General features: G+C 43.7%; 1 protein-coding gene across 3 annotated transcripts in view; it reads left to right on the top strand.

The window, feature by feature from the left end:
* The first annotated feature begins 2997 nt into the window (after positions 1-2997).
* Positions 2998-11958, top strand: part of Gpatch8 (G-patch domain containing 8) — a 73704-nt gene continuing 64743 nt past the window's right edge. For 2 of the 3 annotated variants that reach the window (XM_048367195.1, XM_048367194.1), the window contains exon 1: positions 3200-3231. Coding sequence is in view for 1 of the 3 variants with exons in the window: in XM_048367192.1 (XP_048223149.1) it covers positions 3187-3231 (45 nt within the window). In the remaining 2 variants the exon portion in view is untranslated. Of the gene's footprint in view, positions 3232-11958 lie in introns of all 3 variants that reach the window. The other variant, XM_048367192.1, reaches the window with a different exon arrangement.

The raw sequence follows: 11958 nt of genomic DNA, 5'->3' as shown, positions 1-11958 counted from the left end.
GATCACCTCAGCCATAGGCCAGCAGTTCAGTAATAAACTTTCTCTCCTGCCTGAATACCGCGTGGCATTCTCCTTTACCGGCTACCTACTTTAAAAACCTAACATTATTATTATTATTGATTCAGGGCCTGTGTGCTGTCCCTTAGCTTTCCCCTTTCTCTTTTCTTTTCCTTTTCTCTTCTCTTTTTTCCTGTAATGCTGGGGATTGAACCTAAGGCCCTATGTACCCTAGGCCAGTGCTCTATCAGTGAGCTACACCCTCAACTCCTTATCTGTGTGAATGTGAGGCAAGCAGATAGTATAGGGTCCATGGCTGCCAGGGCAGCAGGTGGAGCTAGTTGCCAAGGCCACTTGCAAAGGCTGGATCTACCCATAGACCCCCCGTCCCCCACCTTGTATGTGGCGTATCCCAAATGGATATCCCCAAGACTACCATAAAAGTGATAATAAAGGTGCTGATAAAATTCCTGGGGCCAGACAATCTGGTCCCAAGTCCTGATAATCAGGAGGTTTATCCTATAAAACATAGCCCTCACAGTGTGCACACATGCAAGGGACAAAGACTATAGCTCTATAATGACCTTTTGGTACCACTATGCTCAGGACATTGGTTTTAGACTGTTGAGGAGCAATGAGCACAGCTATCCTGGAAAACCTGAGCACTGGCCTATCCAAAGCTATCATTATATAAGCTTCACTTATCAATCAACCTGTCCATCGATGTTCAAACCAAATGAAGGACCCACCTAACTTTCTTTCTTTTTTTTTTTTTTTTTTTTTTTGGCCAGTCCTGGGCCTTGGACTCAGGGCCTGAGCACTGTCCCTGGCTTCTTTTTGCTCAAGGCTAGCACTCTGCCACCTGAGTCACAGTGCCCCTTCTGGCCGTTTTCCATATATGTGGTGCTGGGGAATTGAACCGAGAGCTTCATGTGTTGGAGGCAAGCACTCTTGCCACTAGGCCATATTCCCAGCCCACCACCTAACTTTCTTGACTCCCAAGGGGGAGCCCTTAAGGCTCAAGCATTACAGCCCATCCTACCGATGCATTTCCTGCTGGACACACGTCCTATTTCCTATCCTTCACTGCTACCTGTCTGGGTCTTGATGCTTTGGGATGAAGAGAATCTGGAACCCAGATCCCGTAGCATTGATGATTCAGCACAAATCTGGAAGGTGGTTAAAAATAAATGGAAGTGCTTGCATTAATCTGCTTTCATTGCACATTTCTTTCGCAATAAACTTTCTTGCCATTTTTGTTGTTCTTGTTGTTCTTGTTGTTGGATGTGGGGCTTGAACTCAGGGCCTGGGCACTGTCCCTGAACTTTTGTGATCAAGGCTATCATTCTACCACTTTGAGCCTCAGCTCTACTTTCCATTTTCTGGTGGTTAATGTAAGGTTTATTAAAGTAGGTAGCCCATAAAGGAGAATATCACATGGCATTCAGGCAGTGGAGAAAAGTTTATTCCTGAACTGCTGGACTGTGGCTGAGATGATACATGGCTAGAGAGAAGAGCTGAACCACCCAAGGGCCAGGCCTTATCTAGAGCAGGGGCAGGGAGGAATGGCCAGGTGGATTGGATGTGACCTCAGAGAAGGGGGAGGTAACTGCCTCCAGGTGCGCCAGTTACCTAGGTAATACAGGTACTAGGTGCAGACTTAAACAGGTAGGGAGTATCTCCATGGAGGGGGTGGACCTTACAGTTAATTGGAGGTAAGAATCTCACAGCCCTTCTTTCTGGGCTATATTTGAACAGGATTCTCAGATCTCAGCTTCCTGAGTAGCTAGGATTACAAGGCGTGAGCCATCTGCCCCCAGCTATTATCACTTTCACTAGCCCCCAGCTATTGTCACTTTCACTATGTGTCATGTGAATCTTGTCTTGCTTGAATTCTCTTTTAGCTGGACACAAAGGACTGAGGTTGATAGTTGCCCCAACTTTCTGGTGACAGACAGGGTTTCTCTTTGGGGTATTCAAGTGGGAATGTGATTTAAAATTGTATTTGTGCTAGTGTCAGTGCTTGAACATAGAGCCTCATATTGTCTGGCATTTTACCATTTAAGCGATGCCCCTAGCCCAGTTTTTTGGTGATTGTTTTGGCTATGGAGTCTTGCAGACATCTAACCTGGTTGGCTTCAAATTATAATCCTCTTGTTTTGTTGTTGTTGTTGTTTTTTGCCAGTCCTGGGGCTTGAACTCAGGGCCTGAGCACTGTCCTTGGCTTCTTTTTGCTCAAGGCTAGCACCCTACCATTTGAGTCACGGCGCCACTTCCGGCTTTTTCTGTTTATGTGGAGCTGAGGAAACGAACCCAGGGCTTCATGTATATGAGGCAAACACCTTACCACTAGGCCATATTCCCAGCCCCAAATTATAATCCTCTTGATATCAGACTACTGAATAGCTAGGATTATAGGTGAGTTACCGGACTCAGTTTGCACTAATATTAATTTTGGACAATCTTTAATGTTTACAATTATTAAATTATTGCATTAGGTATATGTAAGGAATATGTAAAGTATCCTTCCTGTTAGCTTTCTAATCCTAAGAGTAAATGGAGATTGGAAACTGAAGTCTGGCTAATCACTCTATTTAATCATTAGACTTTACATGTGTCACACTATTGCACTTTGCCCCATTAAAATATGTGCAAGTATTATGTGTCACACAGACATTATGTTTATATATAGTATATACACACATATATATTTGGCAAAACTAGCCTTGTTCCAGTCAACACTTCCAACGACTACATCATATTACTTTGTGAATAAAGTAGAGGATGGGGTTCCGCGTCTAAAGAGACACAGAGAGGTGAGAAACGCTCTCTGGGTAGTGATCAACTGGAAACTCCCCAGATCCACCCGTACCAAGACCTCTGACCTTTCCTCCGGAAGCACTAGCGACTAGCGGGTGCAATTGCGCACGCGCAGTCGCCGGGAGCAGGGTCGCTTGGGGCCGAGCGCAGAACAAGGACTTAAGGGGAGGGTTTGGCCTCTGGCGCTGGGAGGCGCCTGCGCCTTGGAAGCTCCCATCGGAAGGCGCGTTCCCGCGCGCTCCCTCTCGCGTCTGCGCGCGCGCGCCCGGTGGGCGTGGGAGGAGGCGGGGAACGCGGGAGGGGGCGGGTGTCGCGGGAGGGAAAGAGCGAACCGGAGAGCGTCGTCCAGAGAAGAGTGAAGGCGGCAAAATGGCGGACCGCTTCTCCCGCTTCAACGAGGACCGAGACTTTCAGGTAAACACGGGCGTCGCCGCCGCTCCGGGGAGGGCGCTGGCTGAGCCCGGAGCCTCGGTCATCGCGGCCTCCCGCCTCGCTTTCCTTAGGGGAGCGGGGGGGGGGGGGGAGCCCCGCTGCCGCTCGCGACCCGGCTCGCTCTTGTGTCTCCCGTTCCTCCAGGGGCCTCCCAGCTGGCGACGAGGCCGCGTCTCCCCGCGTCTCCTTTCTCTTTCCTTTTCCACTCCGGTTTCCGCCTGTTTGGCCTTGGGTCTCGGAACCCCGGCCGGGCTGTTTGCGGGCGGCTGTGCGGTGGCCGGGCCCGGAGCTCCGGCCTGTGCCGGCGGCGCAGGGGTGGCTTCCCCGGGGAGCCGAGGCTTTGGGTTGGGGAAGGCTTGGGGCGAGTGTCGTGGCGATCGGGGCTTCCAGCCCTCCGCCTCTTGCTCGCTCGCATCTTCCCGGGGTGCTTATCCCCCTTTTTCTTTGACTTTAATAAACAAATGCCTTCATTGTCTATTCCCCTCCCCCAACCTTTCCTCACCCAGGAAAAAAAGGTTCTCTCAGTTATCAGATGCCTTCTTGTTGAGTCGAATATTCAGATTTCCCCCCTCCCCGCATAGATACGGCTGTTGTTATTAAGCCGTTAATTGAGATCGGGAAAAATAATACATGGAAGGACTATGGATCGTTGTAAACTTTAATTCCCCCCTCCCCCGAACGATTTGTAAGAATTGTGAATAATAATGGCATTTTCAAGCGTGTGATAACTAGTGGCAAAAGATTTCTTTATTAATTGCAAATGTTGGTGTGGGATAAAAAATGCCCTTGTGATGGCAAACATTCTGGAAGGAAAGATAGCGGCCAAATTAGAATAGCTCATCTTTTGGCTGTTTAAAATACTTTCTGTTGAGCATTGTTGCCGCGGAAATATCGGAAACTGAAAGGGATTTAGTAGAGATGGTTATTTCTAGAGCCTCAGAGTCTCAAAAGAAACCACTGCATTACTACCTCATATCCTGGCAACAGTAATTTGGGTCAGGGGATGAATCCTCCGAACTCAAGTTTTTATCCCGCTGTAGATCTTTCCCAAAGCAACCCGAGAATGCTCTAAATGTGTTTGAGACGGCAGTTTGAAGGGTTTGAATTACCTGAGATGATCGGGTTGGTAAATGAACAGGAAAAGCAGTTTAACAGTTTTAAACCAGCACTGTTAACAGTCTGGTACATGGAACGCTATGAGAAGTTTTGCAGCAGCGAGGCATCTGGGAGCTGTTGAAAAGCCTTGTGATCATGTGCCTGCTGTATATGCTGCAGGGCGCTACACAGAACCTCAAGGTGTTTTTAGGATGTAACTCGGGACCTCTAAAGTTCGAAGCAATTTGATCTTTGAGGTTTTATTATTATTTTGTTTGAATCGCAAGCACCATAAAACATGAATAGGTGCAAGTTGTGGAAGCTCAAATGCTTTCCAGAGGAGAATTTCAAGGTGACCTAATATAATTTGAAAATAGTCATATGGGCAATTAAATTTTTTGGGGAAAATGGTTCCCAGCCATCTCAGCAGGTTTAACCACCACCACCACCAACAAAAATACAGTACATTGAAAAATTTGAAAATATGGGTAGCAGGGTGTGAGTGCAGTCACTCCCAGAATTGAAATTCTCTTGTACCTTTTAATATTCAGTTAGTTGGGTTAACACAGGGTTTGTTCTTAGATATTTGGTACTACTTTTCTGCTCTTACATTAAAATAACTCACTTCTGTTTAAAAAAAATTAGATGTCCTTGCTTTTTGGGTGACTAGGATAAGTGATGGAAACCATTTGGAAAATTATAAGATAGTAAATAGGTGCTCCATTACTGAGCTACATTCTCTCTCCTTTTTGTAAATTATTATGCTACCGTGTCTAGCATTTATTAAAAAAAACCTTAGAGGTTAGGGGTATAGTTGAGAGTGTGCTTGCTTACCATGTGTGAGGTGCTGGGTTTGATATCATCTCTATAATGATGATGAAGCTTAATGTGATATTTTTTTCCTGAATCATTCAGTACAGGGACAGTATAGGTTGTCTTTTGTCTTGTGACTTAAAGTTATTATAAAGTTAAAGAGAGAATGAAATGTAATAAGACCTAGTAATAATGTATCTGAAACATTTTTCAAATTTAAGTTACTAAAAAATAAAAGTGGCCTCCTTTTAAGATGTGTGTGCATGTATGTGCGCATACGTTTGTATGTGTGAATGTTCAGATCCTAGGGCTTGAACTCAGGGCCTGACACTGTCCCTGTTTTTTTTGCTCAAAGCTAGCATCCTACCACTTGAGCCATAGCTTCACTTCCAGCTTTTTGAGTAGTTAATTGGAGATAAGAGTTTCATGGGGGCCTGGGAATATTGCCAAGTGGCAAGAGTGATTGGCTTGTATACATGAAGCCCTGGGTTCAGTTCCCCAGCACCATATATATATATATATATATATATATATATATATATATATATATATATAGGCCAGAAGTGGCTCAAGTGGCAGAGTGCTAGCCTTGAGCAAAAAGAAGCCAGGGACAGTGCTCAGGCCCTGAGTCAAGGCCCAGGACTAGCCAAAAAAAAAAAAGACTCTCATGGGATTTCATGTCCAGGCTGGCTTTGAACCTTGATCCTCAGATCGCAACTTCTTGAGTATCTTGGTGTAAGCTACCAATGCCCAATTTAGTTTCACTTTTTTTTGCCAGTCCTGGGGCTTGAACTCAGGGCCTGAGCAGTGTCCCTGGCTTCTTTTTGCTCAAGGCTAGCACTCTACCACTTGAGCCACAGCACCACTTCTGTCTTTTCCTATATATGTTGTGCTGAGGAATCAAACCCAGAGCTTCACGTATTCCAGGCAAGCATTCTACCACTAGGCCACATTCCCAGCCCCTTAGTTTCATTTTTATCAGTTTACTATCAAGTACAAATTGGAGAATTTTGACGTTCTGTTAGTATGGCATCAGAGAGTTGGACTGTTAGGTTTTGTGTGCATCTAAGAAGCTTAACTGATGTGCCATTTGAAGCACCTCAGAATATATATTATCAGAAACCTTTTTCCCCAAGAATTTGATTGATTGATTGCCAGTCTAGGAGGTTGAACTCAGGGCCTGGGCACTGTCCCTGAGCTTCTTTTGCTCAAGGCTAGCACTCTGCCACTTGAGCTACAGCACCACTTCCCGCTTTTTCTGTTTATGTGGTACTGAGGAATTGAACCCAGGGCTCCATGCATGCTAGGCAAGCACTCTGCAACTAAGATACATTCCAAGCCCCTGGTGTCTTTATAATGGTAAGCAAGTGCAACTCTACAGGCTTTATTATCTTATAATCACTATAATAAATCTGTGAGGTAGGTAGTGTTAATGGTGTTATTCTAATTTTCAAATGAAGTAGATATGACACAGAAATTAGGTAACTCGGATAAGTATATATGTCTGTTAAATGGCAGGCTTGGATTTAGACTAGCTTTCTGACTCTTAAATCTGTGTTCATTATTACCCTTGCTGTCAGTTATATATTTTATACAGTTCTAATTGAATCATCAGATGTGGAAGATAAACTAACAAGTCACAATAAGGGAGCTTTTAGTAAGGTGATACAATTACAGCTTTTACTCTATTCTTTTGTCCAAGTCTGTTTCTGTTGGTCTCCCAAGAACGTTTAGGGAGGCTTCTGACAGTGATAAGTTACAACTATATTATAAAGGATATATTGTTAACTTTTTAAGCATCCTTTTGTTTAGCTTCTCCCCCACTCCTTCTTTGGCAGTGCCAGAGATTGAATCAAGAGATTTGTGCAGTCCTAGTCTCTGTGTAATCAAGATGGATATTTAAAAAAAAAATTGTTTCTGGAGCTTTAACTTCTTTAAGAGTCTGACCTTACTTTTTTCCCCCTCTGGAGCCAGGTGCCAGTAGCTCATACCTGTAACCCTAGCTACTCAGAGGACTGTGGGTCGAAGTTAGCCTGGGCAGTTAAGTCCTTGAGACTTAACATCTTACTCAGAAAAAGCTGGAAGAGGCTGGGAGTGTGGATTAGTGGTAAAGTGCTTGCTTGCTTAGTATGCATGAAGCCCTAGATTCAATTCCTTAGTACCACTATGGCTCAAGTGGTAAAGTGCTAGCTTTGAGCAAAAGAAGCTCAGGGACAGTGCCCAGGGCCCTAAGTTCAAGCCCTAGGACTGACAAAAAAGAAAAGATGGAAGTGTTGCTGTGGTTCAAGTGGTAGAGCTCTAACCTTGAGCAAAAGAAGCTCAAGGATAGTACACAGGCCCTGAGTTCAAGCCCCTGGGCTGGCTAAAAAGAAAAAGGAAAGAAACATGTAACCTTTCCAACTTTGATGTCCTGATTTTCCTTATAGACTCTTGGGCTCTTAGAAGGAAAATTTGGAAGCCAGGCACAAGTGGCTCATACCCATAATTCTAGCTACTCAAGAGGCTGAGGTCTGGGAATAGAGGTTCAAAGCCAGCTCAGGCAGTAAAGTCCACATGGCTCTTATTTCCACTAAACTACTAAAAAAAAGCTACAAGTAGAGCTGTGGCTCAAGTGGTAGAGTACTAGCCTTGAACAAAAGAAACTCAAGGTCAGTGCCCAGGCCCTGACCATCCAGGACTGGCACAAAAAAAAAAAAAGAAAGAAAAAAAGAGAATGAAATTAAAGTTGGAAAGAATTTAAAAGCAAATTTGCTAAACAATACTACATTGAATGTAGAGTGCTTAAAAATATGCAATTTATTTTTACCTTATATATTTTTGGTAATCAAAGTAATATTTAACCATAATAGAAAACTTGACAAATACAAAAGGTATAAAATAAGCAGTAAATCACTCTAATTGCATCACTTTAGCATTTCTATTGGCTGGTCCTGGGACTTGAACTCAGCGCCAGGATGCTGTCCTTGAACCTCTGTGTGCTCAAAGGCAGCACTCTACCACTTTGAGCTACAGCACCACTTCTGGCTTTTTCTGGGTAGTTCATTGGCTATAAGAATCTAAAGGACTTTATTGCCCTGGCTGGCTTTGAACCACAATCCTCAGATCTCAACCTTCTGAGTAGCTAGTATTACAGGTGCTGATGCCTGGCCACTGCTAACATTTGAACCAGAAAAGGACCGCCTTGGATTCCACTAATGTTTTAATATAGTCTCTCTTGGTCTTGCTGTATTCTGCATTTGATTTTTTTTTTTTTGCCCAGTCCTGGGGCTTGAACGCAGACTGGGCACTGTCCCTGAGCTTTTGCTCAAGGCTAGCACTCTACCACTTGAGTCGCAGTGCCACTTCCAGCTTTTTTCTCTATGTGGTACTGAGGAATCAAACCTAGGGTTTCATGCGTGCTAGGCAAGGACTTTACCACTAAGCCACATTCTAGGCTCCTGCATTTGGTTTCTAATGAAAATGGCGTATAATAATAGACTAGTGAGTGATAAAGTGATGATGAAACAAATATTTTAAAGGTAATAATAAAAATGTAAGAATGGTTCAAGAAATTTATAAATTGTATAATCAACATTGAATAGCAATAAGCAGATTATATATTGTCAAGTAGTGTATATGCAGGGTTAATTTCTTTTTCTTTTTTTGTTGGGCATCATACTAGGGCTTCCTGCATTCTAGATAAGCACTCTACCACTTAGCTATGCCCTTAGCCTCCTTTTCTCTTTATGTCTTATATATGATAACAGAATGTGACTTTTAGGAAATTTTTAGTTGAGAACATTATGTGAAGAGGCTCATAATTTTAATATACTTAGGTCACAGACACATATTAGTATATTTAATGTGTAGTATCTGGAATAGAGTTTGGTCTTCTGCTGTAGTTGTGTTAGAAGGTGGGTAAGTGTTCCACTCTTTGTTTCTTTTGTATCTCTCATTTGGAAGAAATGATACAAGTTTTAAAAATTAATATCAGAGTCGCTTACGATACAGAAATTTAGGCAGAAGTCATTCCCATTCCTATTTTTATAATAAGATAGGGAGAAAGTATTAGAACTAAAACTGTTGGGTGGGAATATGGCCTAGTGGCAAGAGTGCATGCCTCTTACATATGAAGCCCTAGGTTAGATTCCTCAGCACCACATATATAGAAAACAGCAGAAGTGGCACTGTGGCTCAAATGGTAGAGTGCTAGCCTTGAGCAAAAAGAAGCCAGGGGCAGTGCTCAGGCCCTGAGTTCAAGCCCCAGGACTGGCAAAAAAAAAAAAAAGAGAGAGAGAGCGAGAGAGCTAAAACTGTTAATTTCAAAATGCTGATAATTGATGTAATTATTAGTAATTGAAAAAGATGTTATTGGCTACTTAATTCTCAGTGAGTTGAGTGACTAAAGATCAGCATAAGAGAGGGTTAATATCTACAATCTTAACTTCACATAAGGCTAAGATCTGAGGATCATGTTTCATTCAGAGCCAGCCCAGGCAGAAAAGTTTGTGGGGCTCTTATCTCCAGTTAGCCAGCAAAATGCAGGACTGGAAGTGTAGCTCAAGTGGTAGAATACCTACAGTGAGCAAAAAAAATAAGCCCTGTGAGACCATGGGACCCCAGCACAAAAAGAAAAGGATGTGGAACATTTCAAGAAACAGCATCAAAGCCATGTGCCAGAGGCTCAGTCCTGTAATTCTAGCTACACAGAAGGCTGAGCTATGAGGATCCCAGTTCAAAGCCAACCCTGGCAGGAAAATCCATGACATTCTTATCTCTAGCCAACAAAAACCTGAAGTGGAGTTGTGGCTCAAATGGTAAGAGTGCTAGTCTTGAGCAAAAAAGCTCAGGGAAAGCATCCAGGCCCTGAGTTCAATCCTTATGACTGGCTAATGTGTAAGCATGCACACACAGAGGAAAGGAGGGAGGGAGGAAAGAAAATGTGAAAGAGAAAGACATTTAGAAGTGGATTTTTGGGGGATGGGAGTGGTCACAGGGCTTCATGTGAGACAAGCACTCTACCACTACGCCATATTCCTAGCCCCGATGGTATTGTTTTGAAGTAGGCAGGAAGTCCAAGAAGAAATGGATCTGGATGAGTGTTCTTTTCTCCTCTTCCCTTCCCTTTCCTTCCTTTCTCTCTCTCCTCCCCTCCCCTCCCCTCCCCTCCCCTCCCCTCCCCTCCCCTCCCCTCCCCTCCCCTCCCCTCCCCTCCCCTCCCCTCCCCTCTCCTTCCCTCTCCTTCCCTCTCCTTCCCTCTCCTTCCCTTCCCTTCCCTTCCCTTCCTCCTCCTTCGCCCTCTTTCCCCACCTCCATAAAATTCTTTTAAGTACCCAGGTTTAAAGCCCAGCAATTTAACAGAAGTTTATTATTTTCTGAAAAGGAACATCAAAAGTTTATGAGATCCTGAATTTTAGAAGGCAGCTATGCTCACCACTATACCACCAACGCTGACAAGATCCTGAATTTTGGATCTGAACCCTATGTAGAAGTTTCATTTTGTTCTTGTGACTTACTCAGTTGTCCTATTTTTGTTTTTTTGTTTTTGTTTTTGTTTTTCTGTCATGTGGCTTGAACTCCTGGTGGATGTAAGCAGTGTGTCCCTGAGCTCTTTCCCTCAAGGCTAGTACTCTACCACTTTTTGCCATAGCACCACTTCTACTTCCGGTTTCTTGGTGATTAATTGGATATGAGTCTCACAGACTTTCCTGCCCAGACTGGCTTTGGACCAGCTTTGGACCACGATCTTCACATCTTAGCCTCCTGAATAGCTAAGATTACAGGTGTGAGCTACTGGAGTGCCCCACCTTACTTACTCAGTTTTTAATATTTTCTTAATGAAAAGATTATAGCTTCAGTCAGATATCTATCTAGGTTTTTTTTTGTTGTTTTTGCCAGTCCTGGGGCTTGAACTCAAGGCTTGAGCACTGTCTCTGTCTTCTTTTCTTTTGCTCAAGGCTAGCACTCTACCACTTGAGCCACAGCTCCACTTCTGGCCTTTTCTATATATGTGTTGCTGAGGAATTGAACCCAGGGCTTCATGTATACGAGGTAAACACTCTACCACTAGGCCATATTCCCAGCCCAGATAGCTAGTTCTTGAGTTTCTGGGATTCCCTGAAGCAATTTACTACTTCTGCTTGTGTGTCTGCTATTAATTTTCTTTTTATAATGGTATGGCTTAGCACTAAGTGAAAGCACATTCATGGTAATTACCAAAGGAATTACAAAAGACCATCACAAATTCTGAAAGAAGTCATTATTTTGATATTGCAGCATATATCAGAAAATGTGGTCATGGTTTTTCACTTACAAAAAGTCAGTTGTTGGGCTGGGAATGTGTCTTAGTGGTAGATTGCTTGCCTAGCATGCATGAAGCACTGGGTTCGATTCTCAGTACCATATAAACAGTGGCCCTGTGGCTCAAGTGGTAAGAGTGCTAGCCTTGAGCAAAAAAGCAACTCAGGGACAGTGTCCAGGCCCTGAGTTCAAGCCCCAGGACTGGCATAAAAAATGGAGTGAATTGTCCATTTAGCTGTGGAAGAATTAACACTGAATGTGCTTAATACATGTTGTTTTTTTTTTGTTGTTTGTTTTTCAGATTTCTTTCTTTTCTTTTTTTTTTGGCCAGTCCTGGGCCTTGGACTCAGGGCCTGAGCACTGTCCCTGGCTTCCTTTTGCTCAAGGCTAGCACTCTGCCACTTGAGCCACAGCGCCACTTCTGGCCGTTTTCTGTATATGTGGTTCTGGGGAATCGAACCCAGGGCCTCATATATACGAGGCAAGCTCTCTTGCCACTAGGCCATATCCTCAGCCCCAATA

The sequence above is a fragment of the Perognathus longimembris genome, chromosome 17 (genome assembly GCF_023159225.1).
Source record: "Perognathus longimembris pacificus isolate PPM17 chromosome 17, ASM2315922v1, whole genome shotgun sequence".
NCBI classification, from domain to species: Eukaryota; Metazoa; Chordata; class Mammalia; order Rodentia; family Heteromyidae; genus Perognathus; species Perognathus longimembris.
Note: the sequence above shows the minus strand (reverse complement) of the source record. Positions and strands in the feature narration are given on the sequence as shown.